Source organism: Elephas maximus, chromosome 2 (assembly GCF_024166365.1).
Source record: "Elephas maximus indicus isolate mEleMax1 chromosome 2, mEleMax1 primary haplotype, whole genome shotgun sequence".
NCBI lineage: Eukaryota > Metazoa > Chordata > Mammalia > Proboscidea > Elephantidae > Elephas > Elephas maximus.
In genome coordinates, this window is record NC_064820.1 from 120,866,870 (window position 1) to 120,894,259 (window position 27,390).

Consider the following 27,390-nt stretch of genomic DNA (forward strand, 5'->3'; position numbering starts at 1 on the left):
ACAGTTGATTTCTCATTAGAAATTTTGAAAGCTGTTGCTTTTCCTAAGGTTTTTCACAATTCTTACAATCGGTGGTGGCTGATAAAAGTGTATTAGGTTTGTCCGTCCTTTATCCTTTCTTTGGTATTTGTGTAGTAGTTAATCTGTTTTTGTAAAGGATACAACTGTGACTATAAATTGAAAACTGTCACCTCATAACTGCCCCTTTTCAACCTGTCCTATTTTCAGTGCCTACAATACAGCAAGTGTTCAGTAGCACAGTGTACAAATAGCACATTCATGATTTATGATTTTATTTACACTTTTTGATTGTCAAGGCAATCTTCTGAGTGTTACGTGTTTCATTTCTTTGAAAACCGAGGGCTTTGAGTTGGAACAGGAGATTTATGGGTTTAAGCAATTCTTTATGCCCAATGAACTAAGCATTATCAAGCAAAAGGGATTAATTAGTAAATGAGTTAGGGTAATGTTTATACTCTTATCCGAATGCTAATCATTCTTTTATCTCTGGTCTTTAATTGAGATACACATATAAAACTTATGTTGGCTTTTTTTGTTTGTCTGTTTAAGTGTTTGCCATACAATTCCCCATGGAACTAAATTTAAATCTCTAAAGAATTGTTTTCAAGAGTCCAGCAGACTATGGGTCACAGACCAAATCCAACTAGAGGCCTGTTTTTATAAATAAAGTTTTATTGGAACACAGCCACGCTCATTTGTTTATATATTGTCTGTGGCTGCTTTCACACTACCAGAGCAGATTGAATAGTTGCTATAGAGACCATGTGGCCTGCAAAGCCCAAAATGTTTATCAAGCCCTTTACAGAAAAAACTTGGTCCTGGTTTTACATAGTGCCCCATGCCTTTCTGGTGACCTCTAGGAATACAGATTCTCATGTTCCATGTTTCTTCTCCTTATCTTAAGGCTCTTATTTCCAGTCACTTCTTAGGAAGTTAGGAAGTCTTGTTTCATGTTGCACATGCTCTCACAATGATACTTGTGCTACAAGCATAACGTAACAGAGAAAGTTCTCTGTTGTTAGCTGCCATAGTCACCCCTGACTCATAGAAGCCCCGTGCACAATAGGATTGAACCATGGTGATTGACAGGGTTTTCACTGGCTGGTTTTTTGGAAGTAGTTCACCACGCCTTTCTTCCTAGTCTGTCTTAGTCTGGAAGCTCTGCTGAAACCTGTTTAGCATCTTGCAAAACCAAACCAAACCCACTGCCATGGAGGGTTTCCAGGGAGTGGATGGTGGATTTGAACTGCTGACCTTTTAGTTAGCAGCCTGAGCTCTTAACTACTTGTGACCAGGGCTCTGTTCAGTATCATCAAGCCCAAGCCCAGTGCCGTCGATTCAGACTCATAGCGACCCTATAAGACAGAGTAGAACTGCCCCCTAGAGTTTCCAAGGAGCACCTGGAGGATTCGAACTGCCGTCCCTTTGGTTAGCAGCCATAGCACTTAACCACTATGCCACCGGGGTTTCCTTTAGCATCACAGCAACGTGTAAATCACTACTGACAAAGGGTGGTGGCTGCACTTGAGGTACATTGGCCAGTAATGGAAACTGGGTCTCTCACATGAGAGACGAGAGTTCTACCACTGAACCACCACTGCCCCCTGAAAGTTCCCTACAGAACTAAACATTCAACATTGCATCATTCCTGAAAAAAGAAATTTAGAGCAAGAATCGGCTTGGTCAGGAAGGAGGAATTAAAAAGGTTTGCAGCATGTTGAGCATGTTTTAGTAATTTGATCCTTATATTTAAAATCATGTGAATAACATCTTACACTGGTCATTCATTGCTCACATTTAAGTCAACCTATCTGCAGCTGTTACTTAGTAAGCTAAGAAATAAGAACTCAGAGGTTCTGAATCCTTCCGCATATTCTCAAGTAATTGATATCAATTAGGTTTTCATTTAATCACTTTTAGAAAATAACATGCTTTATTATGTGGCATTCCGTGACAATGACTTGCTCACCAACAGCTCAGGGAACAAAAGAGCCAACTCTTCTATGTAAAAAAGCCTTCCAATCTACATGCTTTACTCAAGAGGGGGCCTTGAGTAAATGTTTTCCTGTACTTTTTTTTTTTTTTACATACTTAGAAATACAAGAACGGCCCTTCTCTTAGTTTATTTCTGTCATATTCATTCCAAAATATCTGCCTAAAGGGAAGCGGGTGACCCAGATATTGAGAGAAACATAGACATTCATGACCGTTGTATTTCAGTTGGACTCTGAACATTTAGCCAAAAGGTTACAAATGAAATATTCAGTAGAAAACCCATTGTCACCTTATTATTAGGAATGCCTAAAATTATATCATGACTCTAGATAATATGCAGTCTTCTTTAAACTGTTGCAGCAATTAGTGAATATGATGTAGCTACCTGGATCCATTATAGAACTCAGGCAAAAAAGAGATGAACTGCCTGTCAGCTCCTTAGGGTTTGTGTGTGCAGTGGGGAGACTACCGGAATGGGAGGGGGAAAAGATGACAAAATGTCGACTTGGATTCCATAGTCCCGCCTGCCCCATTCTCTTGATTGCTCAGAATTTGAAGTTAGTCATTGGTGGACTGAAATCCATTCTAAATAAATAGACCAAAGTCATTAGATCAACTTTCCTCCCTGAACAATAAGTTAAATAGGTAATAGATAATAGACCTACATGGCAAGCACAGTTTAAGGAAATTATTTGCTAATTTTGAAGTTTCCCAGGACGAGTCCATTCTGTGGACTCATTTTTTCAGCAAACTTCACCTATTATGTGTCGTGGATGAGGCAGGGGTGAATTAAACCCAGTGCTGCCTTCTAGGGGTCAGCACTGTAATTGGAGAACATAGGCAGGTGCACAAACACAGCCTGTGCTAGGGACAGAGAGAAAGAAAAGTTCCTTCTGCCTGGCATGATCAAGGAAAGCTTCATGGAAACACAGGCTAGGCTGGAAAGGTGGAGAGAATCGTTGCAATTAGGTAGGAGAGAGGGGCACGTCTGGCTGAGAAATGACCTGTGTGTAGACAGACCGGAGAAAAGCAAGAAAAAGTGGTGAAGAAACTACTAGATGTGAAAGTCTGAAATCCACAGGGCAGTGTTGCCAAGAATGCAAGGAGTCCAAGGTTTTGTGCAAAGTTGAATTATACAGACCTCCTTGCTCTGGATAGACACATGGACAGCCTTTCTTCTCAGGACATCTAACCCTCTGTGATCTCCTACACACTTGGCTAACCTGGAGCATCCGTAAGCAGAATGAAAACCATCCAACACATCAAAACATTTTTGGAAGTCATTAGTTGAAGCAATGCTTGTCACTAAAAGCAAAAAGTGCATGGCCAAGTCTCCACTGACAAAGCAGAGGAAATGATCACAATGCTTTCCTGAGTAAGTTTTGCAAAACTCCAATTTCTGAATAACTCTGACAACAGAAAATCACCTAAGTAACCATCTTTGCCAATGGAGGCCCAAGTCAAGGTTACTGCTGTCATAACTGTTTCAACCTTTTGAGTTATTTGCCCTAAAAGGGCAATCTCCACAGAATTTGAGATAGAATTATACCTGAAAGCTTAGGCTTCAAAAGATAACCTGTACAAAGCTATGTCTCAGACAATGAAATTGCAAATGATCAGAACTGCCTTCCCCAAGCATCACACTGGTCCTGTCAAGTCCCTTCTTCTTCATCTCTCCCCTTTGCCCTTTTACATACCCTTTTAGAAATTCTTTTTATATTTCTCATTGTAGGCAATATTTTTACATCCATCTTCAAGAAACTTATTTTTTTGGAAATATTTACCAATTAGAATCAGACTACAGAAGATGGAATTTTAGTTTCAAACTACTTTGCTTGTAGTCCACATCTATGATAACTGAATGGCTACATTATTCCTCAGGGTAAATGAGATGAAGGAGAGAATGGAACAAAGACTGACCATCATCTGAGTGATGAAAGAGCAGCAGAGAAGCAGACACTGTGAAAGTACAGAAAATACAGGTTAGCAGGCACTGAGAAAGGAAAACTTCCTACTAAGGTTTTCTGGGTTTATGTGACATTATCTGGTATCTCTTTTCTAGTCTTTCCTAGAGGGCAAATTTGTATTCCTGGGTTTTCTAAAGCTTTCTGGACTAAAGGTACATGAAGAGTTCAACAGCAGCATGGAGAATTAGATGAATGATACCATTACATACAGAAAACCTACATCTCCAGTAGTTTAGGTTGTACACCATTAGCCAAAAAATCAAGAGCATGTAGGATTTGCAGGGCAAAGAAAAAGTATAAATATTTTCATTTACACATCCAAGATTAGAGGCTACTTCTCAATTTGAAAAGGAACTGTGAACCTTCATTTTTAAAAGCTGTCAGAATGGTGCTATTGACTTTTTAATACAGACATATTACAGTATTTGGGGGGTACACACATAAATCTGACCTGGCCATTAATGTAAATACAGAAAATGTTTGTAGAGAATTCATCAAAATCATGCCCATTTGCTTTTGGTTGAGATACCATATTCTTCAATGTGTTGACTGACCACTCCATTGCCATGTCCTGGAGGTGGGCACAGCTGTCATTGGCTCTATCACCTGTCCAAAGCCCTGCGCCAACTCCGTGAAAGCTCACTGTGGCTTCCCCTCAGACTCAGGTTGAACAATCTGACTAAAAGATTAAAGATGCTCATTTTTTGATGTTTCCCAGGAACATTTAGGATATGTGACATAAAGGAAAATGGATGTTGGTAGACAAATTGTTGAAATCTACCTTAGTGAGGGCAAACGTTACTTTGAGTAAGTTCACTCAGACGTGTCAAAAAATGTCAGCAGAAACCTATAACTTGCAGCTGAGAAATCTGCAATCTGCATATACACTTTGATAATAAATCACCTAAGAGCCCACCAAAGCTTTGCATTCTGTGACTTGAAATATTACCATAATTGAAGAGAGACACAATGGAGATTTTCCTTACACCTGAAATAGGATCATTCCTTGAGGGTTTTCTCCCTTTTTCAGATGAAATTATAGCTTGTGTTCTGCAGCGCTTTTTAATATGGAAGCACCCAAATATTTATTTCTGATAGCGCAAAATTATAAAATTATTAGTTAAAAGCGGGCTTTAGCAATCCTGTAGTCCAACTAGCTCATTTTATTGATGAGAAAATTGACACCCAGAGAGGTTACAGCTTACCTGAGGTCGCAGTGGCTGAGAAAGGAACAGACCCTTGTTGCCCATCTCCTTGCCCAGTGCTCTCACCCCTGGAAAGTCAATTCACTGGACACAATTTAATCTCAATAATTCATATAAAAACTGACTTTTCTTTATAAAGATTTGAAAATACAGAAAAGCAGATTACCATAACGCCTTTTACATATAAAGTCCTTTTTTCTAGAATGGTTCTTTCTTACCAATTTGCAATCATGTTGGAAACCTTTTTGTATGATACATTATAGCACAAGCATGTTTGCATAATTTTCAGAAGCACTTATTGTATCTACGTAATAATCTTTTTTTTTTTTCTCTGTGTTTCGGCAAATCAATCTGAAGGAAATAATTCTAATGTGAAATCATTGAGCCAAATGATATTCAGTCATCACTCCAAGAGATTGGGAGGAAAAATTCTGCATTTTCACTCCTACGAAGCAGCTGATAGTTGGCAGGCAATATGATTCGGAAAGAGATCTGAAAGTCTTTCTTGAGCTTGGCCACTCAATCAATTAGAAAACATTTTTGTGAAGTATTTGAGGGGAAGATAATTTGAGCGCTGGGCTTATCATCAGAAAGGCAGCTTGCCGTTAACAGCCATTAAGGTTAAAACCCTCACTTTGTTGAGAAGAAAAGCTTATCCTAGACAATGGCTTGTCTATTGAAGAAACAGAAAAATCTAGAGAAAAACAAAGCTTCCCATCTCCAGGTCAATTTCTGGCTTTACAAAGCATGTCTTATTATCTCAATCTGGTTGTACAGTCTCTGAAGTACTTTTTAAAATAAAAATCACCCAGCCTTTACTAAAAGGATGTCACCAAAGCAAAACATTAAGCAGAAAGGTTAAAGCTTATGAAACAGAACATCATCCATAGAGAAAGAATGAGTAAACGCCTATCTTGGTACTCACACACTCTGCTTTCTCCATTATTTCTATCAGAATACCGCAATCTACTAATCACCTATTCAGCTGATAAAAGTAGTATGGGCCCGCTTTATACTTCATCTCCTGGAATACATTTGCAATTCACATTTTTCAGCAATTTTCTGTCATGGCCTGGCTACAGAAGCCCTCATCCATAGTGGACCCTTTGTTCTAGAGGAACAGGATAGTGGCAATACATTTTCATGTTGGATGCCACATGACACCAACCATTAATTTACAACACCCAAGGGAAGGCTCCATCATCTCATTACCTCAACTAAGGTAAGCCATGTAGTATCTGCCATGTAGAAAGTGCCCAATAAATGTTCTTGACAAGACCGAACGACTGCTTTGCTATTTTCATTTTTTTGGAAGGCCATCACTTAACTATATGACAGCTGAAAGAGCCTCTATCAGAGGTCTCACTGGCATCTGGGAAAACCATGCATTTCTCTTCCTCTGAGCCTTTATTTTCTGGCCAATAATTTCTGAATTTTATTTAGGTAATAAAGGAGATGGACTTCAATTTGACCAAACAGGTTATCTTTCCTAGGCTTTTTACATGTACACACACACACACACACACAAACCTGTAGGATTAAACCCAAAAAATCAAAAGCAAAAACACAAGGGATAAAGATGTTACAGCACACCTCCCAAAGCTGATCCAGTGGGAGATGCTGCTGGTTGGTCATCCAGAGTCACTCCTAACCTTCCCCAAGAGGCTAGAAATCCTCAGGCTTGCTTCCTCAGCCACCTTCATATCTAGGGAGGCCTAGTTGTACAGTAGTTAAGAGCTTGCCTGCTAACCAAAAGGTTGGCAGTTCAAATCCACCAGCCGCTCCTTGAAAATCCTATGGGGCAATTCTACTCTGTCCTATAGGGTCACTGAGTTGGAATCGACTTGACAGCAATGGGTTTGGTTTTTAGGTTTTACACCTAGTGGTAGTCACATGATTCAAAATATCGTGAAGGCTAGTAAGGGCTTCTGGGAGTTTTTTCTTTCCTGATTAAAGACACAGATGAGTGGTGCCATACCTTCCCCTACTTCTTGACTTGAATGCTTATGTGATTCCCTGGATTAGTCCGTCACTCTTCCCTATGGGGGCAAGATCAAGAGAGCTGTGGAAATGTTGGCCCTGACATCCTCAGCTGACAATCACTAACAATTACCTATATCCACCTAGTCATTAAATGAGAAAAATAACTCCGTATTTGTTTAAGCCTCTTATTAGTTGTATCTTCTATTATAGCCCACAGCACCCCTAACTGCTTTCTTATACCCGCTGCCACTGAGTTGATTCCGACTCATAGCTATCCTATAGGACAGAGTAGACCTATCCCACAGGGTTTCCAAGGCTGTCATCTTTATGGAAGCAGACTGTCACATCTTTCTCCTGCGGAGCGGCTGGTGAGTTCAAATGGTTGACCCTAAGGTTAGCAGCCAAGTGTTTAATCACTGCACCACCAGGGCTCCCTAACTGCTTTCTTATAACATAGATGAAAGGATTCCTAGTAATTTTTCCAGCGTTTTACAACTTTAAACTAAGACCACAATTCCTAACCACATTAACACGGTTATTTAAATACATGTACAATAAACTCTGTCCGTATGCTACTGTAATAAGAACACAATACAGTCATTGTAGTCTTGGCTACATAATAGCAGAATTATGGCTCATATGAGACACTTGTAGGAAATTCGCATGTGCTTTGTTAATCTTTATTTTCCATTTTATATTTTTCTTTTGTAGGAGTTCAGGAAGTTAAATTACATACTTTAAATTCAGGTATATGAAATTAATTATTAATCAGCACTTAAGGTTAAAGCAATTTACACAGACAACATCAACAATCAATGAGTGTCTAGAAAATTTTATTGTGATATACTTGATAGCAATTCAAAATAAATACACATTAGTTTAATAAATATTCTAGTTTTATATGACTCATAAAACAATTACAAACTTCTTTTAAAATAAACTGTTTATATTACAGCTTTTCCTGAAATCCAAGAGATAAATTTTTATTTAACTATACATGTAAAATCTTTGGAAACAACAAAATGAATTTAAAAAACTATAATTCCAACTTCCTGTGCTCTAGGATTAATGTTCTTCTATGCTCAGGTCCCACCATCCCCCGCTTCTAGAAGCTGAGTAAGAGGCATGAGAGACACACCAGACACATAATCACACGACACACATTCTAACGGAAGCCTGGTCAAGTCACTTACTTCTCTGGATTCAGTTAATTTACCTGTAGGTCTGGGACAGCTACAGTGTCCATTTAATCGAAAGAAACTGGATTTTAAGAACTGATTCTCAGGAGGTTAGTATGCTCTTGAGTAAACAGGCAAAATTTTTATCAAAGAAAATTACTCATACGTAAAAACTGAACAGACAACTGGGGCTTAAATTGTGCAATGTTTTCCTATCTACTTCAGAGGTAACCTCAATTACAGAGTTTCTAGCTTGTGATGCTAATTTAATTCAACCTGAGTGCTGATAAACTGCTCTTCAGTTAGAAAACAGAGAAGGGGAAAGGAGAAAAAGAAAGAAAATTTTATTAACAGGGAGACAACTTTACACATAAGACATCTGCAATTTCAAAGATGTCCAGTCTCAATGAACAATGAAATGAAGAGATTTTTAACAATTATAATCTAATACTCTAGCAGTTTATATTATAAATAACTGAAGAACACTAAATTCTCATCATTATTTTTGCTGAATACTATGCTGAACTTCAAGGGTTAATCAAAAGTTAATCAAAGGTTAATCAATAAGAACTAATATTTCATGCAAAAATGTCACTTATAATAAATTTTTTTCTTGTATAAAGCCTATTTTCTTTTTAAAAAAAATGTACTGGAAATAGTACTATATACCAAGTTATTTCCTACATAAATTTTCTAATACGAGTTAGCTATAAGCTTCAGAAATGATCAACCATATAACGAGGCAGATTATATTCTCTTCATTTTATCAAATGCCCTAAGAAAAGTTAACTATCTCTAAAGGAAAATATTTCTTGGCTATAATTTTGATTTTTTTTAACAACTACTAACTGATTTATTTCCAACATTCACGGGTTCCATTTAGCAAGAATTTTTTTTAAAGACTCCGGGGACCAGGAAAGATTTTTATTTAAGCTAGTAATTCCATGAAATTTTCTCCTTCATATTATAACAAGACAAATTAATAGATATACTACAGAACTGTGCTATTCTATATAGTAGCTGCTGGTCTCATGTGGCTGAGTACCTAAAATGTGGCTAGCCCCAACCAGCAAAATATACACCAGATTTCAAAGAATTCGTACAGAAACTAATGTAAACTATCTCAATCAATATGATTTTATATTGATTACATTATGAAATAATAATTTGGTTATACTGAGTTAAATAAAATATATTAAAATTAACTTCACCTGTTTCTTTTTATTTTCATAATGTGGCTGCTGGAAAATTTTAAATTACATATATGGCTCACATTATTTTTCTATCCTTTAGCACTACTGTAGAAGCAACAGACTTGAGATAACCTATTTATACTATGGTATCACAAGGTTCCTAAGCTTAGAAAAAAGAATACTTCTATTCCTAAAAATAAAGCCAACCATGTATTCATATGATATTTGTGATCATAATAGTCTAATACCTCTTTTTACCAGCACCTGGGCTAAGCTTCGGTCAGCTATGAGTCTGCAAACAGGCAAAGGGATCTTTTGGGGTGACGGACATGTTCCAAAGCTGGATTGTGGTGATGGGTGCACAATTTTAAAAAGCAAACCATTGAATTGTACACTTAACACAGGTAAATTTTATGGTATGCAAATTATACCTCAATAAAACCATGTTTTAAAAAAGTGCACAGCTAGATCCAGCAGATCTAAAGGGCCATCTAGAAGCTACACAGTAAATGCCAGGTAACTCAACTCTAATTTTTCACTCTATCATATGGTTCTATACTGCAATGTAATCGTTCCCATGAGGGTCATTTTACCTGCAATGAGTCCACCGTCAGCAGTAGATTATGTAATCACTTATTGGAGGTATGAGTTGATAAGGACAGAGGAACACTAGAATGGCTGAGAGTAGGCAGTTCATGTGCCTTTAGGGGCCCAGCTCAGGCAGTAATAGCCCTCAGAGTGATGCACAGTCTTGTCACAAACCCCTTACCCAAGCTGAGCACTATGTAAGTGAACACCTGCTGGTATTTCAGCATCCTAGGCAGAATACTAGAATATAAGATCTCCTTACTCTACACTAATAAAAGCAAATGAAGGAAAATAGATGAAGTCAACTATTTAACAATTTCCAGGGGAAACAAAACTAAACTGCTGAGTTTTCTTTCTCTAATGCCGAACAAAAAAAACTATCAGCAACTCAAACTATTGTCAGTTTAGAAAAGATATTAGGGATTAATAAGGTTCAAGTTCAGCACACAGGATCATTTGTACATCATTTCTGTCAGATGCGGAAATAAATTATTTTTCAACCTAAAAATTGTGAGATTATTCACTATGAACTCTGCGGTGCTGCCATCTTGTTTTTTAAACCTCATCATCTCCAATAGCAAAAAATAAATAAAAACAAGAACAAAGAGCAGCTCCAACTTGTCTATTTTGTCAAAACGAGTCTGAAAAGCTATACGTATTTTTTCTTTATACTCAGAGAAATACAATAAACTAACAGAGATTAAGCCTTCAGTATGTATTTGTGCTTTCTGTGGCCTGTCTAGCACATAAGTATTTTCAGGGTTCACTTTACCCCATATTAACCAAAAAGAAAAGAGTGACAACAACACATAAAGAACTAACACTGAACACCAAAATGGACTTTAAGATGTGTGCATGTACACAAACATATACATATGAAGGTTTGCATATACACACTGAGTTGCCTCAAGTTCTCATTTTAGAAGTAAACTAGGTGGACAGTTCGAAAGCCAAAGAATTAGGTAAATTCACTTAGGAATCTTCATTTAAGGCAGCTACAGATCCCAGACCTATAAAGTCTATTCAAGTTATTATAAAATGACTTCTTGAGACATTGGGATAAGTTTAAAGATGTATTTGTTATTATTCCAGACCAAAGTTACATCACAACTGTGAATATTTATGATCTACTTTGTAATGCTTTATGAGTGACATTTTTAAAACTAAAACATGCATAAAACATTGACTTTGACTTTCTAGAGAGATTATTCTCTATTGGTGATTATATGATACTACCAGCCATTTCACACAACCCAGATTTTCACTACCGACCAATTAAATATGATGTCCCCAAGCACATATTTGGCAGTTTTTTGTACTGCCATATTTATGCATCAGTGCTTTTAAGATTCACAAATGCACATAAAGACACAAATATGTTTTTAAAGGTGTGTACAAGAGAATGTCACCTAGATATCAAAACCAATTTGTGCTTAAATTGTACTTGTTACTACATCTATTCTTATTTCTGGTCTTTTCAATGCTGAAAGTAGCTCAGTGAATTGACAATGAAGTTCATCTTTATAAAAAACAGAGAAGGGTTTTTTTCTTTTGTCCAAGCTATTGCCAAACTTACAGGGCATACCAAAAGTAAAGCATTATATTTAATCTCAGAAGAGTTAAAATTTTATAAAGTGTTCATAAAGCTCTAAAATAGATGATTTTAATTAACAGCATGAAGCTTGTGCTTTCTCTAATTTCCAAGCAACCAAAATACACATACTAAGACACTACTCAATTTCCTAAGCATCTGGGTCCACTTCTTTGTGGATTTCTGTACTTATACTCCACTCCTAAACATAATGCCATAACCAATGTGCAAATAACTGTTTAAGAACACTGAAATGCTCTCTCTTAGATACTATTTACTTCAGGAATAAAATGCAATATCATACTACTAAACCAAAAACCCTCCAGATAGTCTACAGGCTATGCAGAAGAGAAGAGCAGATGATTTTTACAGGCCATGCAGCTGGGAGGAAGAATTGATTCAGGGGACCATGGCACTAAAGGTTTCCATGTGTTACGCCTTTTGTAAGGCTTTTCGTAGATCGCCATAGAAGTTTGTTAAAGTGCTTGCCATGGCTGTGTCTACTGCAGACTGAGGAATCATCCCTCGCAGATCTGTCTGAATATAGCCTGTCAAAAGACTCTGGTTTGGGCTGTCTTTAAGTGGAACACAAAACCAACCGCAGGGATGGTTATATCCGCGAACAAATTCTGATCTCTTTTCACTCCAGTCAAGGCTTATCCCTACAAGGCAATTTAAAAATAACACTATTAATAGCAATGATTAACACTTGTCTAAAGCACTTATTAAAAAATATTACTAGATTTGTTGGTTAAATATTTATCTTCTTATCCATGTAGAGGAAAATTAAGCCCCAAGAGTGACTACGGCAGAATGAAAAAGATAATTACCAAGTAGAATTCTGACAGAGGGCTGGTAGACAAGTAATGGGAAAAGTTCTAATCCCTTCAGAGTAGATGACATCATGCCATCTTGGTAACTCTTTGGAAACTATGACTCTTGGCTATAGCAGCCAGGCTTCAATGTGCCAATAATCGAACCTGTTGTACCGCAGGCACCACCATATTCAACTTTGGTACTGAATGGTTAAGAATAAACAAGAGACTGGAGAAACCCCAAGAGTGTGGCCCCCAGGCACCCTTTTAGCTCAATAATGAAGTCACTCCTGAGGTTTACCCTTCAGCCAGAGATTAGTCAGGCCCATAAAAGAAAACAAGACTAAAGCAACACACCAGCCCAGGGGCAAGGATGAGAAGGCAGGAGGGGTCAGGAAAGCTGCTAATGGGGAACCCAAGGTTGAGAAGGGGAGAGAGTTGACATGTCATGGGGTTGGTAACCAATGTTACAAAATAACATGAGTACTAATTGTTTAAGAAGTTAGCTTGCTCTGTAAACCTTCATCTAAAGTACAATTAAGAAAAAAAGAAGTAAAGAATAAACAAGTAGATATTTACCTACAACTGCCAACTCAAGTATATACTATGCCAGAAAAAAAAAATTACACGTAGGTATATTTCACAAAGCAGGAGCTTTCCAGTGACAGTATAAATACTACACAGCTCAAGAAAAATATTCTAATACACAGAAACTCTATTTTTACTATGACCAAGAAACTGTTTTCTGAGAGTGGCTTGGAAGAAAATCTATTTACCAGACCCCTTTCTTGGAAGCTGTCACGTGACCCCAAATTTGTTAGCAGTGACTTGGAGGATACCACGTACTGGGACCAAAACCTTATCAGAAAAATACCAAAACCCTTCTTGATATTATTATTTTACTCCCTCGGGTTTAGCATTTGCAAACAAATCGTAGTGATTAGGTAGTAACCATGAGAGTTGAAAATATATCTCACCTAGAAACACTGAACCTAGAAAATTCAAATATTTAAACCAAAATGCAAGAAAGTATAAGGTTTTAAGATTTTTACCACAGGATAAAAGCCCTTCTTTGTAGCCCACGGTGTAGGAGAAATCAACAAACTCTCTTGGGGAAATTATATTCCAAAGCTGACCAGCAGTAGTGTAACGCATCACACAACAATTCTGAAAGACAGAAGTCAGGCGGCTGTCGTTACTACAGGAAACACATATACATGAACTTTATCTTTAGTAAAAAACTAACATTCGTTTTAAATGTTTTATAATTGTTATTAATAACAACTCTTATAGTGATTCTGACACGTGTAGATCTCTAATCTCACTGCTACTGAATAGATATGCAGAGGATATATAATCAAAATAGAGTGGCAAGTTACTTAGTATTCAAATCTCTAACTCAATACAGCTGCCTTGTAACCTACATGACATCCCACATGGAAGTAGGTGGTGCGTAGACTGTTTTAGAGTGTTTGAGATAAAATCCGCGGAAGCACTGGTGGTATTTCCAGAATTCCGTATTTCAGAACCTCAACTAAAGTTTTATAATTAAAAACACTAAAGATTTTCTTAAGCAAAAGAGTAGAGCTACTGTGGAAAAGAAACTCAGTTCTGATTCATTAATTAGTATGAGGAAACTCAAGCATATTTTGAGCGGCAGCACGGAATTTCCCAAGAGACTTTGCCATGACTACTTATCTCAAAGCAATGAATACAGGTATGCTCACATGCATGTGCTCTCTCTCTCACACACACACATTCTGAAGCAATGTTTCTGAACAAATACCTCTTCAAAGTGCTCCAAAATATCCAAAGAAGTCATTAAGCTGTCCCAATACAAGCGACAGGGCCCTGGGCGTAGGTGGTCTATTACACAATTGACAGTGTCATCTACGACACCTTGGGCTTTGTAGCTGGAGAAACAAAATTAAAGTCAAGTGCTATTAGAATGAAAAAGTTCAGCATGCCCTCATAGTTCAGAGTTAACTCAGAAAGAAGGAGCAAAAGTTAATAAGGTTTTTTAAAGGCAGTAAATCCCAAAAACTTTTCTGATTAATTAAGTTCTAACAATTTTTCTTTTCTGATTATCAAATGAGAGGAATGAAGGCCATTGTATGTGTCCTTATGAATACAGACATCCTTTCACATATGATGTGGTGGAAAGCAGTCTACAGAATACTATAACGCTTCCATTTATTTTGCATGGTGTTCTTTCCTCAGTTACCCTCTAACATTCTATTTCTTAGTATAAGCATATTTTTACCCTGACTTTTAAAAGCTTTTCATCAGGAACAGAAAAATAGGACAATGGAATAGAATACCCAGGAAGTGGCTCATAAATATGGTATCTATGAACCTAACATATTTCAGAGGTAGCATTACAAATCAGTGGGGAAAGGATGTACTACTCCACAAATGGTGCTTGGATTCAATGGTTATCCTTACAGGAAAAAAAAAAAAAAAATGGATCCCTACTTCACACCATTTAAAATAGCTAATCCAGATAGATTAAAGACCTCCACATAAAATGTAAAACTTTCAGGACCAAATACAAGAGACCATCTTTGTGACCTCAGAGTGCAGGGGATTTTTCAGTATATAAAACATACAAAAACACAAATAATACAAAAGACTGATTAAAATGAAAAACATTTTTCCTACTACAAATGACGGCATAAACAAGAAACTTTTTTAAAAACAAGCCAAAGCCTGGGAGAAGATATGTACAACACATATAAATGGAAGTATTATGAGAACATATAATTCCTATAAGTCAATGAGAAGACAAACAATCCAAAGAAAAGATGGGCAAAGAATGTGTGAAGACACTCAAAGGGAAGACTGAAAATCAGTAAGCATAGAGGAGCTGCTCAACTTCACTAGCAATCAAGTGACTAACTAACAAAGTACGATCCCATACCTCAGATTGCCCGAGACTGAAAACTTACTAATTACAAGTACTGAATGGAGGGAAACAAGGACTCTCAAACTATCACCACCACTTCTGGAGAGCAATCTGGCAACGTCTAATAAAGCTGGGTGATGTATATCTCTACAACCTAGGACTTACAGGTATATGCCTTGAGAAAAATCACACACAAGTGCCCAGGGAGGCAGGAAGCAAGAGGTTTACTATACAGCATTGTACTTTACAGGGAAGAACTGAATACAACCTAAAAATCTATCAATAGGCAAATTTGCAAATGTAGATAAATACCCTGTTATATTCATACACAAGTGAAAGAATAAATATGCGTGTAAGAATATGGCTGAATCTTAAAGACATAACATTGAGTGGAAAAAATTAAAAGCAAATTACTAAAGGATAGATTGACAGATATAAGTATACATAACACATACATGTGAATATGAAAAACACATTAAAATAATGCTTATTATTTATGGATATATAAATAAGTGGCCAAAGTATGAAACAGGATTAATACATACAACTTTAACATAGTAGTTACTCTGAGAAAGGAAGAAGGAAAATGAGATGGGAGCTAGATTGGTTTTGAATCAATGAATAATCTTTCTTTAAAAAAAGCACCTGAAGCTGTTTAATCATTTTATAAGTATCTCTAGCCCCACCCTAAATCTACTCTTCCCTCCTGTGTTCTCTAACTTGAGGGGTAACACAAATGAGTCCCAATCATATGAATTAGAAATGTGAGGTTCAACTTTGACCCTTGTTCTTTCCCATAACCAAAAACCAAATCCACTGCCGTCAAGTTGATTCCAAGCCATAGAGACCTTATAGGACAGAGCAGAGCTGCCCCATAGGGTTTCCAAGGCTGTAATCTTTATGGAAGCAGACTGTCACATCTTTCTCCTGCACAGCAGCTGGTGGGTTCCAACCACCGACCTCTTGGTTAACAACAAAGTGCTTAACCACGTCACCAGAGCTCCCTTTCTTTTCCACAGTCAGGAGTAATCAGTCACTAAGTGGGGCTAGCGATTTCATATTAAAAAGGGCTTAGACCCAGGGATGTGAACACTCTACTCCAATTACACAAGGCAATTGTCTTCACTGGCTTAAAAAAAAAAAAAAATTCTTTCCTGGTTATAGGCATAATTCATGTCACCATAAGAAAACACCAAAAAAGTAAAATAAAAATGAGCCATAATACGAGGTAAACATTTGGTGTTAAATAAAAACATTTTAAAAAATAAAGGCAGATTTTGGAAGCAGTGAGATGTTACTGCAAAATATATGAAGAAAAAGGAAAAGGACCACACAGACAACTCTCACAATTTTCTGACTAGAAACACGGTCTCCATTCCCAAGGATAATCCAGAACCTTCCGCAAGTGGAGTTACTATAACAATTGACAAAATGCCAACATTACCCAACTCTTCGTCATCATCAGAGTAAATTTTTATGATTTGTGTATGTTTTACGTACATATTATTAAAATATATCTATAAGTTTATATGCAATGTTTCCAATCTCCAAAGACAAATAAAGATTGGATTTATAAAGATACTAATAAAAAGAAACAATGAGAACTAAAAAAGAAAAAAAAACGAGGTATTTGACTTCCATCAGAACAGACTTATCACCGAGTCAGTGGAATGGCACCATTTCGTAAGTTGAGGACTACCTCTACTGTTAATGGTTGATAACATTTAATATTATAAATAACGCTGTGATGGAATAGCCAAGTACTTAAATCACTATTATCTGTCTCGTGATTTAAGATAAATTCTTAGAATAAAGTATGCTAGGGTACTGACAAAATGTAGAATTACAAGGGTTTTGTATACCATGCTAAGAAATATCAGGTATCATTATTTATGATCCCTTCACCACCAACTCAATCCACACAGGACATGGACATTTTCAAGGCTCCGATTCAAAGGCCAATTTGCTTTTCAGAAAGTTTAAAATCTTAAAAGCAAGAGCCAAAATTTACTACCAATGACCATTTAGTAACCACATATGTATACAAAGTTTAGTAATGTCTTAAGAATTACGTAAAACTACAAGAATTAACTTACAGATATCCACTAAATTCTTCTGAAGGTTTTCTCCAAACTGTTACATCTTTCTGGGAAAATAAAAATAGCACATGATGATAAATACACAGGCAGGATACACAGGAAGGATCCTGAATATAAAACTAACAATTTTGTAAGGCAAGAGAATCTGTTTTTGTATTAAAATAAAATTTAGGTGAATTTTCAGAAAGATACATAAAAGGCATTTATATCATCAAATGATTCATATCTGAATTCTTTTGCATCCCAAAGCTCTTCATATTTTACCTAAATTACAGACTTTCAAAAAAGATTTCAATAATTTAAGAAGCCTAAACACTGGTAGACTCAGTGATGGCACTATCTTATTGGCCACTATTATTTGTCTCATTCCAATCTTACCAATTTAGCATTACGGACACATTCACACTATGAAATAAAAAAAACCCATTGCCGTCAAGCTGATTCTGACTCATGGTGACCCTACAGGACACAGTAGAACTGCCCCATAGAATTTCCAAGGAAAACCTGGTGGATTCAAACTGCCGACCTTTTGATTAGCATCTAAGCAACACTAAAAATTTCATTCTGAACTTACTTGTACCTTTTTTAAAATTAAACAATTCACATCTATTATAACAATGCAACCTTGAATTAGTCCCAATACTTTTTTCCTGATCATTTTCCAAATAATTTTGAATCAGAATAGCTAGAGCACTTAATTAGAAGAGTCCTGGGTTCTAGGGTTGCCGCAACGATGTGATAGTCTACACAATTCACACTGGTAAAAAAGAATACTAACGGGCTACCTCACAGGCTTGTTGATATATCTGAACTACTCCAAACTATAAATTACTTCATGCTCTAAATGTGTAACTATACATTTTATTTGTTGACTTAAGAACATATCCTTTAGACTCTTATTGCCATGAGTCTATTCTCATGTCTAATATCTTAAGGAACTAATGAAAGCAGTGTAACGTTACTATCAACGTTTCTTCCTTTGTGAGAGGTTTAAAACACCCAGTCTATCAGCACAATTATCTATCAACTGTACATCCATCCAAAGTATGGTCTCTTGTCCATATTGTCTTACCATTTTTTTAGTCATCAATCAATTCTCTGGAGAGATGACCGACCCCAAGCATTAGTGATTTAACTAACTTACTGTTTTCTTAGCAACTCTCCACTTATCATCTTCAATGCTATGGTACTGGATGAGAGTGTTTTTAAGCTTAGTGGAAAAAGCAGAAGCATCAGGTAGGCCTTCCATTTTTTGCCCTGTTTTAGAGACCAAAAATAGCATCAGTAAGTACCATAGCTTGATGCAGTAGACCTATATGGGTCTCAAAACTGGCCTCATATCAGAATCACCTGGGGAGCTGTAAAAGCTACCTATCTTGGACCCCATCAAAAATCAACTAATTGGAATGTCTGAGAGTACGACTCAGGCATAGGTTTTTTTTTTTTTTTTTGGTCCTAAAAGCTCCCAAGATGAGAAATAGAGAGGCAGGGATGAGAATCATACATTTTGGCACTTATTAAAATCACTCATACAAAAAACAAAATGCAATTGTTTCCTTTCTTATCAGATTCCAATAAATGAAAATATTATAAAGATCCATATAATCTTTTACATATATATATACATATATATATATAATATATATATACTGTTGTTTCCAGAATACAAAAATAACACACAAGGCACAAACTCTTGAAAAAGTACTAAGCACCTCAGCCACATAAAATTTTTATTTTATCATCCAACAAACTGAAGAGTCATTTCAACAAACAAGCAATAACCACTACTGGAAAACCTCTTTCCACATATCTTTAAGTATAAGGGTATAGACCTCTAAACAATTTCAAAATTTTGAAGACCTCTACTGTTTTCAACAGTTTATTATTTCATTTTATGTACTGTGACAGAATTTAATGTGCAAGGTAAGGGGTCATATGAAGACTTTTAGAACCACCAGTACAACATAAATATTTATAATTTTTGAAAATAATTTTAATATGATAAAATATTACATCATTAATAATTCCAATGATATGTTACAGTTCAATAAAATTTTTCAGGGGAAATGATTACTGAACTTGAAAGATACTGAATTAATATAATAAGAGATTCTGTAATGTAGTGATTTTAATACATTTCTATAAATTCTTTGGCACACCTTCCATCAAAAAGTCTACATCCCCTCCACTTGAACCTGGGTGGACCACTGTGATTGCCTCAACAAACAGACTGTGAGAAGTGATTCTGCACAACTTTCAAGGCTGGGTAAGACAAGTGTCCACTCAACTTCTGCTGGTGTCTCCTGGGATAATCTCTCCGGGAGCCTTTGATCACCATGCAAGAAATCTGGCTACTTGAGGCTGACATGTGGAAAGATCCAAGTCTCGAGTCCAGAGAGAAACAGAAAGGTCTGAAGAACCCTAGCCATTTCCAGTCCCTAGTTTTTCCTGCTACAGGTGCTAGAAATGTGAGCCTTGTAAGAAGTATTTGAGATAACTCCAGCCACTACCCTGACTGCAAACACAAGCCTGTCTAGCTCAGATTCATTAAAAAAAAAAAAAAAGACTGTTCTTATTTTAAGCCACTATTCTGAGATGGTATGTTTAGCTTGTAACTTACTAAAATCTAAAAATCAACAAAAAACAAAAACCTTTGTAATGGTGCTTCCTAGTCAAAGCATGGTGAATTAGTAATTAAAGCCAAAACAGTGCCTTACTTTATACAAATATTGTTAAATTAATACCTGTAACATATTTTAATCAAACTGTTAGAGCCCACCACTCTATTCAAACAGTTCTTGTGAAGGTCATCAATAACTCCGTTTTTATTAAATCCCATGATCACATTCCATCCTCATCTTACTTGGCCTCTGAACAGTTTTCACAGTTGACAAATACTCAAGTGTGGTCTTTCATTAGCATCTGTAACACCACTTAACTGGTTTTCTTCCTACTTACTAATCCTTTCCTGCTCAGCCTCTTTTACTGGTGCCCCCACTCCTGTGCTCAATATCTAAATGTTGACAGGCCCCAGTGCTTAGTCCCAGGCACTACACTACGTGCCTTCTTCCTTAGGCAATCTTATTTCTTATCTCTATGCTGCCAACTCTCAAATATTTACCTCCAATCCTCATCTCTCCACTGAGCTCCAAAGTCCCAGATCCAAAAGCCTACTTAGAGATTCATGCTTAGGGGCATCTCTTCTCTCCCTGTAAAATCCAAAAACCCAAGCCAGTTGCCACTGAGTTGATTCCAACTCACAGTGACCCTTCAGGGCATAGCAGAACTGCCCCATAGGGATTCCAAGGAGTGGCTGGTGAATTTGAACTGCTGACCTTTTGGCCAGCAGCCGAGCTCTTAACCACTGTGCCACCAGGACTCCTGTCTCCCCTTGCCCCCCGCCCCCAATTTGCCTCAGTCTTCCACATCTTAACAGTTTACCATTAGGATGGTAATTGAGCCTACTTGCTCAAGCCAAAAGCCTAAAACTTATCTTTGATTCCTTTCTTTCACCCACTCTGCCATATCACACTACCTACTGGTTTTCTTTCTGTTCCTCGAACATGCCAAGATTATCCCTGACATGTGGGCTGTGCACTTGTTATTCCTCTGCATGGGCTGCTAGCTCTCAAATCTGAGTATGACCAATAATAACTTGTAATGCCAATTTCAGCTCAAACATCCTGTCCTTAACATGTCCTTCTCCTCAAAAACCAGACTTACTGCCACTGAGTTGATTGACTCGTGACAACCATATGTGTTACAGAATAGAATTGCTCCAAAGGGTTTTCTTGGCTGTAATCTTTACGGAAGTAGATTGCCAGGTCTCCTTCAGAGCCTCTCATTGGGTTCTAACTGCCAACATTTAGGTTAGTGGTTCATCGCAAACCATTTGCGTCACCCGGGGACCTTACTCGAGTCACAATTACGTCCTTCTTTTTATCTTCTTCATAGTGCTTATCATTATCTCAAATTACCTTATTTATTGGTTTACTAATCTACTCTTTGGCCAACCTACTGAAACAGGCTGCTCAGCCATATTGAAAACCCCAATCCACACCCCTTCCCCCCCTTCGTCTTGCTAACCACAAGCTTGTTTTGAGCAGGAAGTCACGGCAGGAAGTGGGTAGCAGGTAGTGGTTCCGTCCACTGACCAGCCCTAGTTACACCTTGAAGCATGCACAGATTGAAATCACATCCTTCAACTGACCCCACCCCAACCCCCAAATATAGGCATGGCAAGGCTAAAGGCAGAAAATTCCAGGTACCAAACCCAACCCCTGACACCACTGGAAACAAAAAGCTCCCCAGCCCCTTAGTCAGTGAGCATGTGGCCTTGAGGTCACTAGACCCCACGCTCCTTGTATGCACAGACAATAAACTTGCCACTTTCTGTTTCTGTTGCAATGAGTGTCCGTCTTATTTCAATCGGCTAATAAGACAGGACAAGAACCCGAGTGGTATTCGGTTACACTACCTTCAGCTAATATAGCAGGGGCCCATGTCTGCTTTATTCACTACCCATCACCTAGAACACTGTCTGCCCCACAGTTGTTGTAGTGCGTTTGCGTCAAAATAAGAATTATTTGCTTTGTCTCTCAATGCCAGGGCACAAATGTCTTAGCATACTTTTCCTATTCTTTTTCCTCCCATTCTTCAGTCAAAAAAAAAAAAAAAAAAGTCTAAAGGGGAAAAGAGTTTTAAAAAAAATATTACTAAAAAGGAGATCAAGAAAAGATCTGAGCGAAATCTCAAACTGCAATTCTCAACTATGGGTACGTACGTCAGAGTCATTTGGTTATATTTTGTAGTAGTCGTTGCTGTTTTTAGATGTTAGATTTCAGGGCCTACCACCAGATATTCTGATTCAGTGGGTCTGGGATATGCCCCAGGAATCAGTGTCCTTTAAAAAGCCTCACTGATGATTCTGTTGCCCAGCTAGGGTTGAGAACTATTGATCTAAAAACTAAAGGTGACAAAAGTAAGGTTCTAATGAATATTTAGTGCAAAAAAAGAGCATGCAAGCCATTAAATTTGATAGATACTAAAATTATATGGAAAAGTATATATAGAAAATTAAATTATCTAGAATTTAGGATCTGTGTGATACAAAATGTATAATAAGTATAAATCTATACTTATTATAAACAGACTGAAAGTAGATGAGCTCATTCAAAAAGTCTGCCAGTCAGAAATATACTCCATTTCCACTGAAGAGACTGCCAACTTCATAGCCTGTACAATGACTTTACTCAAGGGTATATTATAAACAAGCACAAATTCTTAAGAGAAGGCTTGCAAAGGAAATCTAATTTATCTATTACTAGGGTTAAACAATGTTCTATAAACCCAGAGATCAGCTGCCAAGTTCTTGCGAACATATTTTTAAAACTCAGATAAAAATCAAAGATGAAACAGAAAGCTACTACTTATCGCAGGTTAACATAATCCTCATGCAAATTCAGCACACAAAAAGTAAACAATAAAAGTTATCTACAAAGATGAGTACCCTAAGCTTTAAGGCGCTGGCCTTAGTGATCACTCACTCCTACTGATTTGTATCGAGTCCAAAGATCTTAGTATCACTTAGGGGCCCTTTTATGATCTGGCAGATCTTCCCTGCCTAATTTCTACTGCACTTAACTGAGATGTCATTGCCTCCAGGAATCTCTTCTGGACTCCCCTAAAGATTAGGTCAGGTCACCCCCTCCAAAGTTTTCTCATAGCAACTCTGGACTGTAATTATTTATTATCTTCTCCCATTTAACTGTAAGACCTTTTGGGGCTGAGAATGTGGCTTGTTCAATGTTGTACTCCTTATGTCTAGCACTCAGTAGGAGCCACTGCATGAAAAAGGGAAAAATGTGTGGACATGGAGCTACTATTCTCACTGTGGAAGTCCTCAAGATATCTAAGACATGCCCATTAATATAATTACCCTCAAGCTTTTGAATAATAAGGAAAGCATAACATAATGAAACACAAGTTCTCATGGAAGACTACTGTTAAATATTTACTAAACACCTAGTACATGGATGTGGCCCAGTTTTGCTCTCAAAGTTGACTTTTCCGCCCTTTAAACAAACTATGAACAGCAACTAAAACATTAAAAACCTCTATTAATAAGCCTCTTTAAGGGATGTAGGAAAGGAAGAGAACTAAGTATAAATCTAAAACTTTTACTCCAACAAAATATTTAACTAGGCAGATAATTCTTATATGAATTTTTAAAATCAAGATTGGGTCCAAACAGGAATAAACAGTCAAGAAATCAAAAGACACATTGCATTGGGCAAATCTGCTGCGAAAGGCCTCTTTAAAGTGTTAAAAAGCAAAGATGTCACCTTGAAGACTGAGGTGCGCTTGACCCAACCCATGGTGTTTTCGATCACCTCATAAGCATGCAAAAGCTGGGACAATGAATAAGGAAGATTGAAGCAGAATTAATGCCTGTGAGTTGTGGTGTTGGCGAAGAATATTGAATATGCCATGGACTGCCAAGAGAATGAACAAGTCTATCTCAGAAGAAGTACAACCAGAATGCTGCTTAGAAGCAAGGTTGGTGAGATTATGTCTCATATACTTTACACGTTATCAGGAGGGATCAGTCCCTGGAGAAGGATATCATGCTTCGTAAAGTAGAGGGTCAGCAAAAAAGAGGACGACACTCAATGAGACGGACTGACACAGTGACTGCAACAATGGGCTCAAGCATAACAATGATTGTGAGGCTGGTGCAGGACTGAGCAGTATTTCGTTCTGTTGTACATAGAGTCACTAGGAGTTGGAATGGACTCAACAGTACCTAACAACAACAAAGTGCTATCTGTGTTATGGACAGGCATGACTGAACACCTCTCAAATTACACTCTAGATCCAAGGCGGGCACAGGGTTATCAAGATCTCAGCTCTCTCCTAATAAAGCAGGGCACCCACATCAATTTAAAGGAAAGCATACAAGTTGCCCTATTGCAATTTTACATCCGTGGACAGTGTCAGGATGATGTTTTAAATTCCATTTTGAACTCCCTCTTACTAATAAATTTTTTTATTCCTTTGTCCTTATATCAGGAAACTCTCCAACTCTACCAAAGTCTGCGTCAGAGAGAACAGGCACTATTTAACCTTATCGGAATCTTAACAATTGCATATAAAACCTTATACTCTTGTCAGTCCTATAAACAAGTGCTTTGTAATGTCTACCTCCATTTTTCCTTACTTTAACTCTGACCTTTTTGTTCATGCTTTTTATGCCCATGTTTTTGAAGTGATCACTGGTGATGACAGTGGCTGCCATCAGAGAAGGGGCAAGTTTCCCAAATTAAAAAAAAATTTCTTAAGGCAATCTATTAGCAACATACCCGTGACCAATCAATCCTAATTATTCTCAAATACATGAGGATTAAATTAAATACAAGTGGCCAGAAAGACCTAACACATAGTAACAAACAACAACAACCTGTTGACATCAAGCTGATTCTGACTCATAGCGACCATGAAGGATGGAGTAGAACTGCCCCAGAGAGTTTCCAAGGAGCGCCTAGTAGATTTGAATTGTCAACCTTTTGGTTCAACAGCCATAGAACTTAACCACTACACCACCAGGGTTTCCTAATACATAGCAAGTAATCAATAAATGTTAGTTATTTTGTTAAAAATGTTTATTACATTCCATATTTCAAAAAGAACCTACAGCCATTAACTTGGACTCAAAGCCACGATATGATTAGTTTAAATGTCACCTTAAGTTTTGTAATTGAAAAGGAGCGCCATAGGTTCTTTAAATATGGACTGTAATAAACACTTAATCTCTAATAAATAGTGAATGACACGAAAATCTGTTATTACTAGCGTAGTATAGCTAAGTCAGAATTCACTTGTTGAAGAAGCCCAGGTATCAGCACTGCTTAACCTTCTATTATCCAACTGATATGGCTTTCATTTATGAGAAAAGTTTCAATTCAACATACCACAGATTTTTCTCCAAATGCTGTACATACCAAGGCTTTGAAAATAATATTTCCTACCTAACATAAAAATGTCAGCATATGCTTGATTTCCAATCTTGAATTGGTAATTTAGCTTTCCTGCCTCAGTCAGCACAGTAAACCAAAAACCAAACCCATTGCCGTCGAGTCGATTCCAACTCATAGCGACCTATAGAACAGAGTAGAACTGCCTCCACAGAGTTTCCAAGGAGAGCCTGGTGGATTCAAACTGCCAACTTTCCTGCTTCACAGCTGTAGCACTTAACCACTACACCACCAGCGTTTCCCAAGCACAGTAGTTTCCTATTTTTGAGAATGATGGCAGGAGGAGCGCAGTATTTAAAGGAATGCAACTTCATCAATGTGACTAATCACCCTGTTTCAAGGGCTCCCTCTGGCTTATTTTAAGGCACAACTTTTCAATTACAACACTTAAGGTAACATTTAAATCCATAATATATCACAGTTTTGAGTCCAAATTAATGTTCAAACCCTTAATGTTCTAATCCTTTATTAAAAATAACGTTCACTGATCATTTACTATGTGTTAGGTCCTTCTGGCCACTTGTATTATTTAATTTAATCCTCATAAACAACCTTAAAAATCAATCCTATTATTAACCCTATTTCACAGAAAGGGAATATAAGCAATAAAGAGGTTACAACACTTGTTGAAGATCACACAGCTAATAAGTGCTGGAGCCAGAATTCCAATTCAAGGCGCCTGACTCCAGAGTCTAAAAGGTCTGTTTTGTAAAACGCTGGACGCTGATCACAGGCTGGAGGAGGCTTTAGGCATAAAACCTGACGCCACATTCAATTCGCCAAATTTTGTCCTGTTCTTAAACCCGAAAATCTCTGGTATCTTTCCCGATTATAAATTAGGAGTAGTAATAGTGATACTAATTTCTTAAGGAATTACATGAGTTAATACATGTCAACAGTTTAGTACTGAATTTGGAAGGATACATACATTCTTAAATGTTGGCTCTTCTCAACATCATCTCAATGTAAGGGGATGGTTTCAGCGTTGTCTGTATATCTACTAAGAACCAGAAAGCACTGTGCCCTTCACAGGACATGGCATCGGTGACTCTTCACCACCGCCCTTGTTCTTAGTTGTTCTCCTCCCCCATTCAACAGATGAGAAAACTGAGGCCCACTCGGCGTCAAAGTTCTTAAGGTGGTGAACCGTGCAAGTTCTGGGATCCTTCTGGCTAGTCCATTCCCCTCCCTGGGCCTCAGTTTTCTCTCTCACCTGTGAGGTCCACACCCGATCGGACGCCAGGGCCACCACCTCCGACCCCAAGGTGGCCTCCCTCAGCTCACGACCAGGGCCAACTCCAGGAAAACGCACTGAGACAGGGTGCTTCGGTTGCGGCCGTCGCCCTCCTCTCGGGCCGCCCACTCCTGCCGTAGCTTCGCGCCTCCACCCGCGGATTCCTGAAGTGAGGCTAGTACCTGGAGTCAGCTCTGGACCGCCTTGGGAACACCTCATTCACCGCTTTGCGCAACACCGCTGCGGGGGACTTGGCTCAGCTTCCCCGCCCGCCGAAGCCGCGGGCGCGGTAGCCAATGGGAGCCAAGCCACTGCCAGCCTCAGCCAATTGGAAAGCAGAAAGCTCTTCCAGGCACGGCGGGCCGGGCCTCCAGTCCCGCCCTCCCTCCGGGTGCTCACCCAGATGCTCCAGGACTACGGGAAATGTTGGCGGCTGCAACGTGTTTTTGTTTGGATTGGCTGGCGCTGCAGCGTGAAGAGCAGTGATTGGTCCCCGGGAAATGGAATGATTCTGCGTGGTTGTGGGCTGGCAGGAGCCCAGCCGGCGTTCCAGCGGTGTAGGGGTTGCTTGTGGGTTTGGTTT

The 27,390-nt window shown here is 37.9% G+C and overlaps 1 protein-coding gene across 2 annotated transcripts; it reads right to left on the minus strand.

Annotated features, from left to right (window-relative positions):
- Positions 1-8,019: 8,019 nt before the first annotated feature.
- On the minus strand, positions 8,020-27,101 carry STARD4 (StAR related lipid transfer domain containing 4). Of its 2 annotated transcripts, XM_049872111.1 has the most exons (6): positions 26,787-26,875; positions 18,685-18,797; positions 17,538-17,587; positions 14,323-14,449; positions 13,589-13,703; positions 8,022-12,383 (listed from the first exon to the last, which is right to left on the minus strand). In XM_049872111.1, exons 2-6 carry the CDS (start codon positions 18,787-18,789, stop codon positions 12,154-12,156), a joined length of 627 nt encoding a protein of 208 aa, XP_049728068.1. In that variant the 5' UTR covers positions 18,790-18,797; positions 26,787-26,875; the 3' UTR covers positions 8,022-12,153. The 2 variants fall into 2 exon arrangements, with proteins under 2 accessions (XP_049728060.1, XP_049728068.1); XM_049872103.1 differs by lacking the exon at positions 18,685-18,797 and having other exon boundaries at positions 8,020-12,383; positions 26,787-27,101.
- Between the last annotated feature and the right edge of the window lie 289 nt (positions 27,102-27,390).

Coding starts and splice junctions, on each gene's coding strand:
- STARD4 (XM_049872103.1), bottom strand. CDS start 27,026: ATGAGGTGTTCCCAAGGCGGTCCAGAGCTGACTCCAGGTACTAGCCTC. Junction 13,704..14,322: donor TTTTGGAGCACTTTGAAGAG/GTATTTGTTCAG, acceptor TCTGTCTTTCAG/AATTGTTGTGTGATGCGTTA. Junction 12,384..13,588: donor AGAAGGGCTTTTATCCTGTG/GTAAAAATCTTA, acceptor ATTGCCTTGTAG/GGATAAGCCTTGACTGGAGT.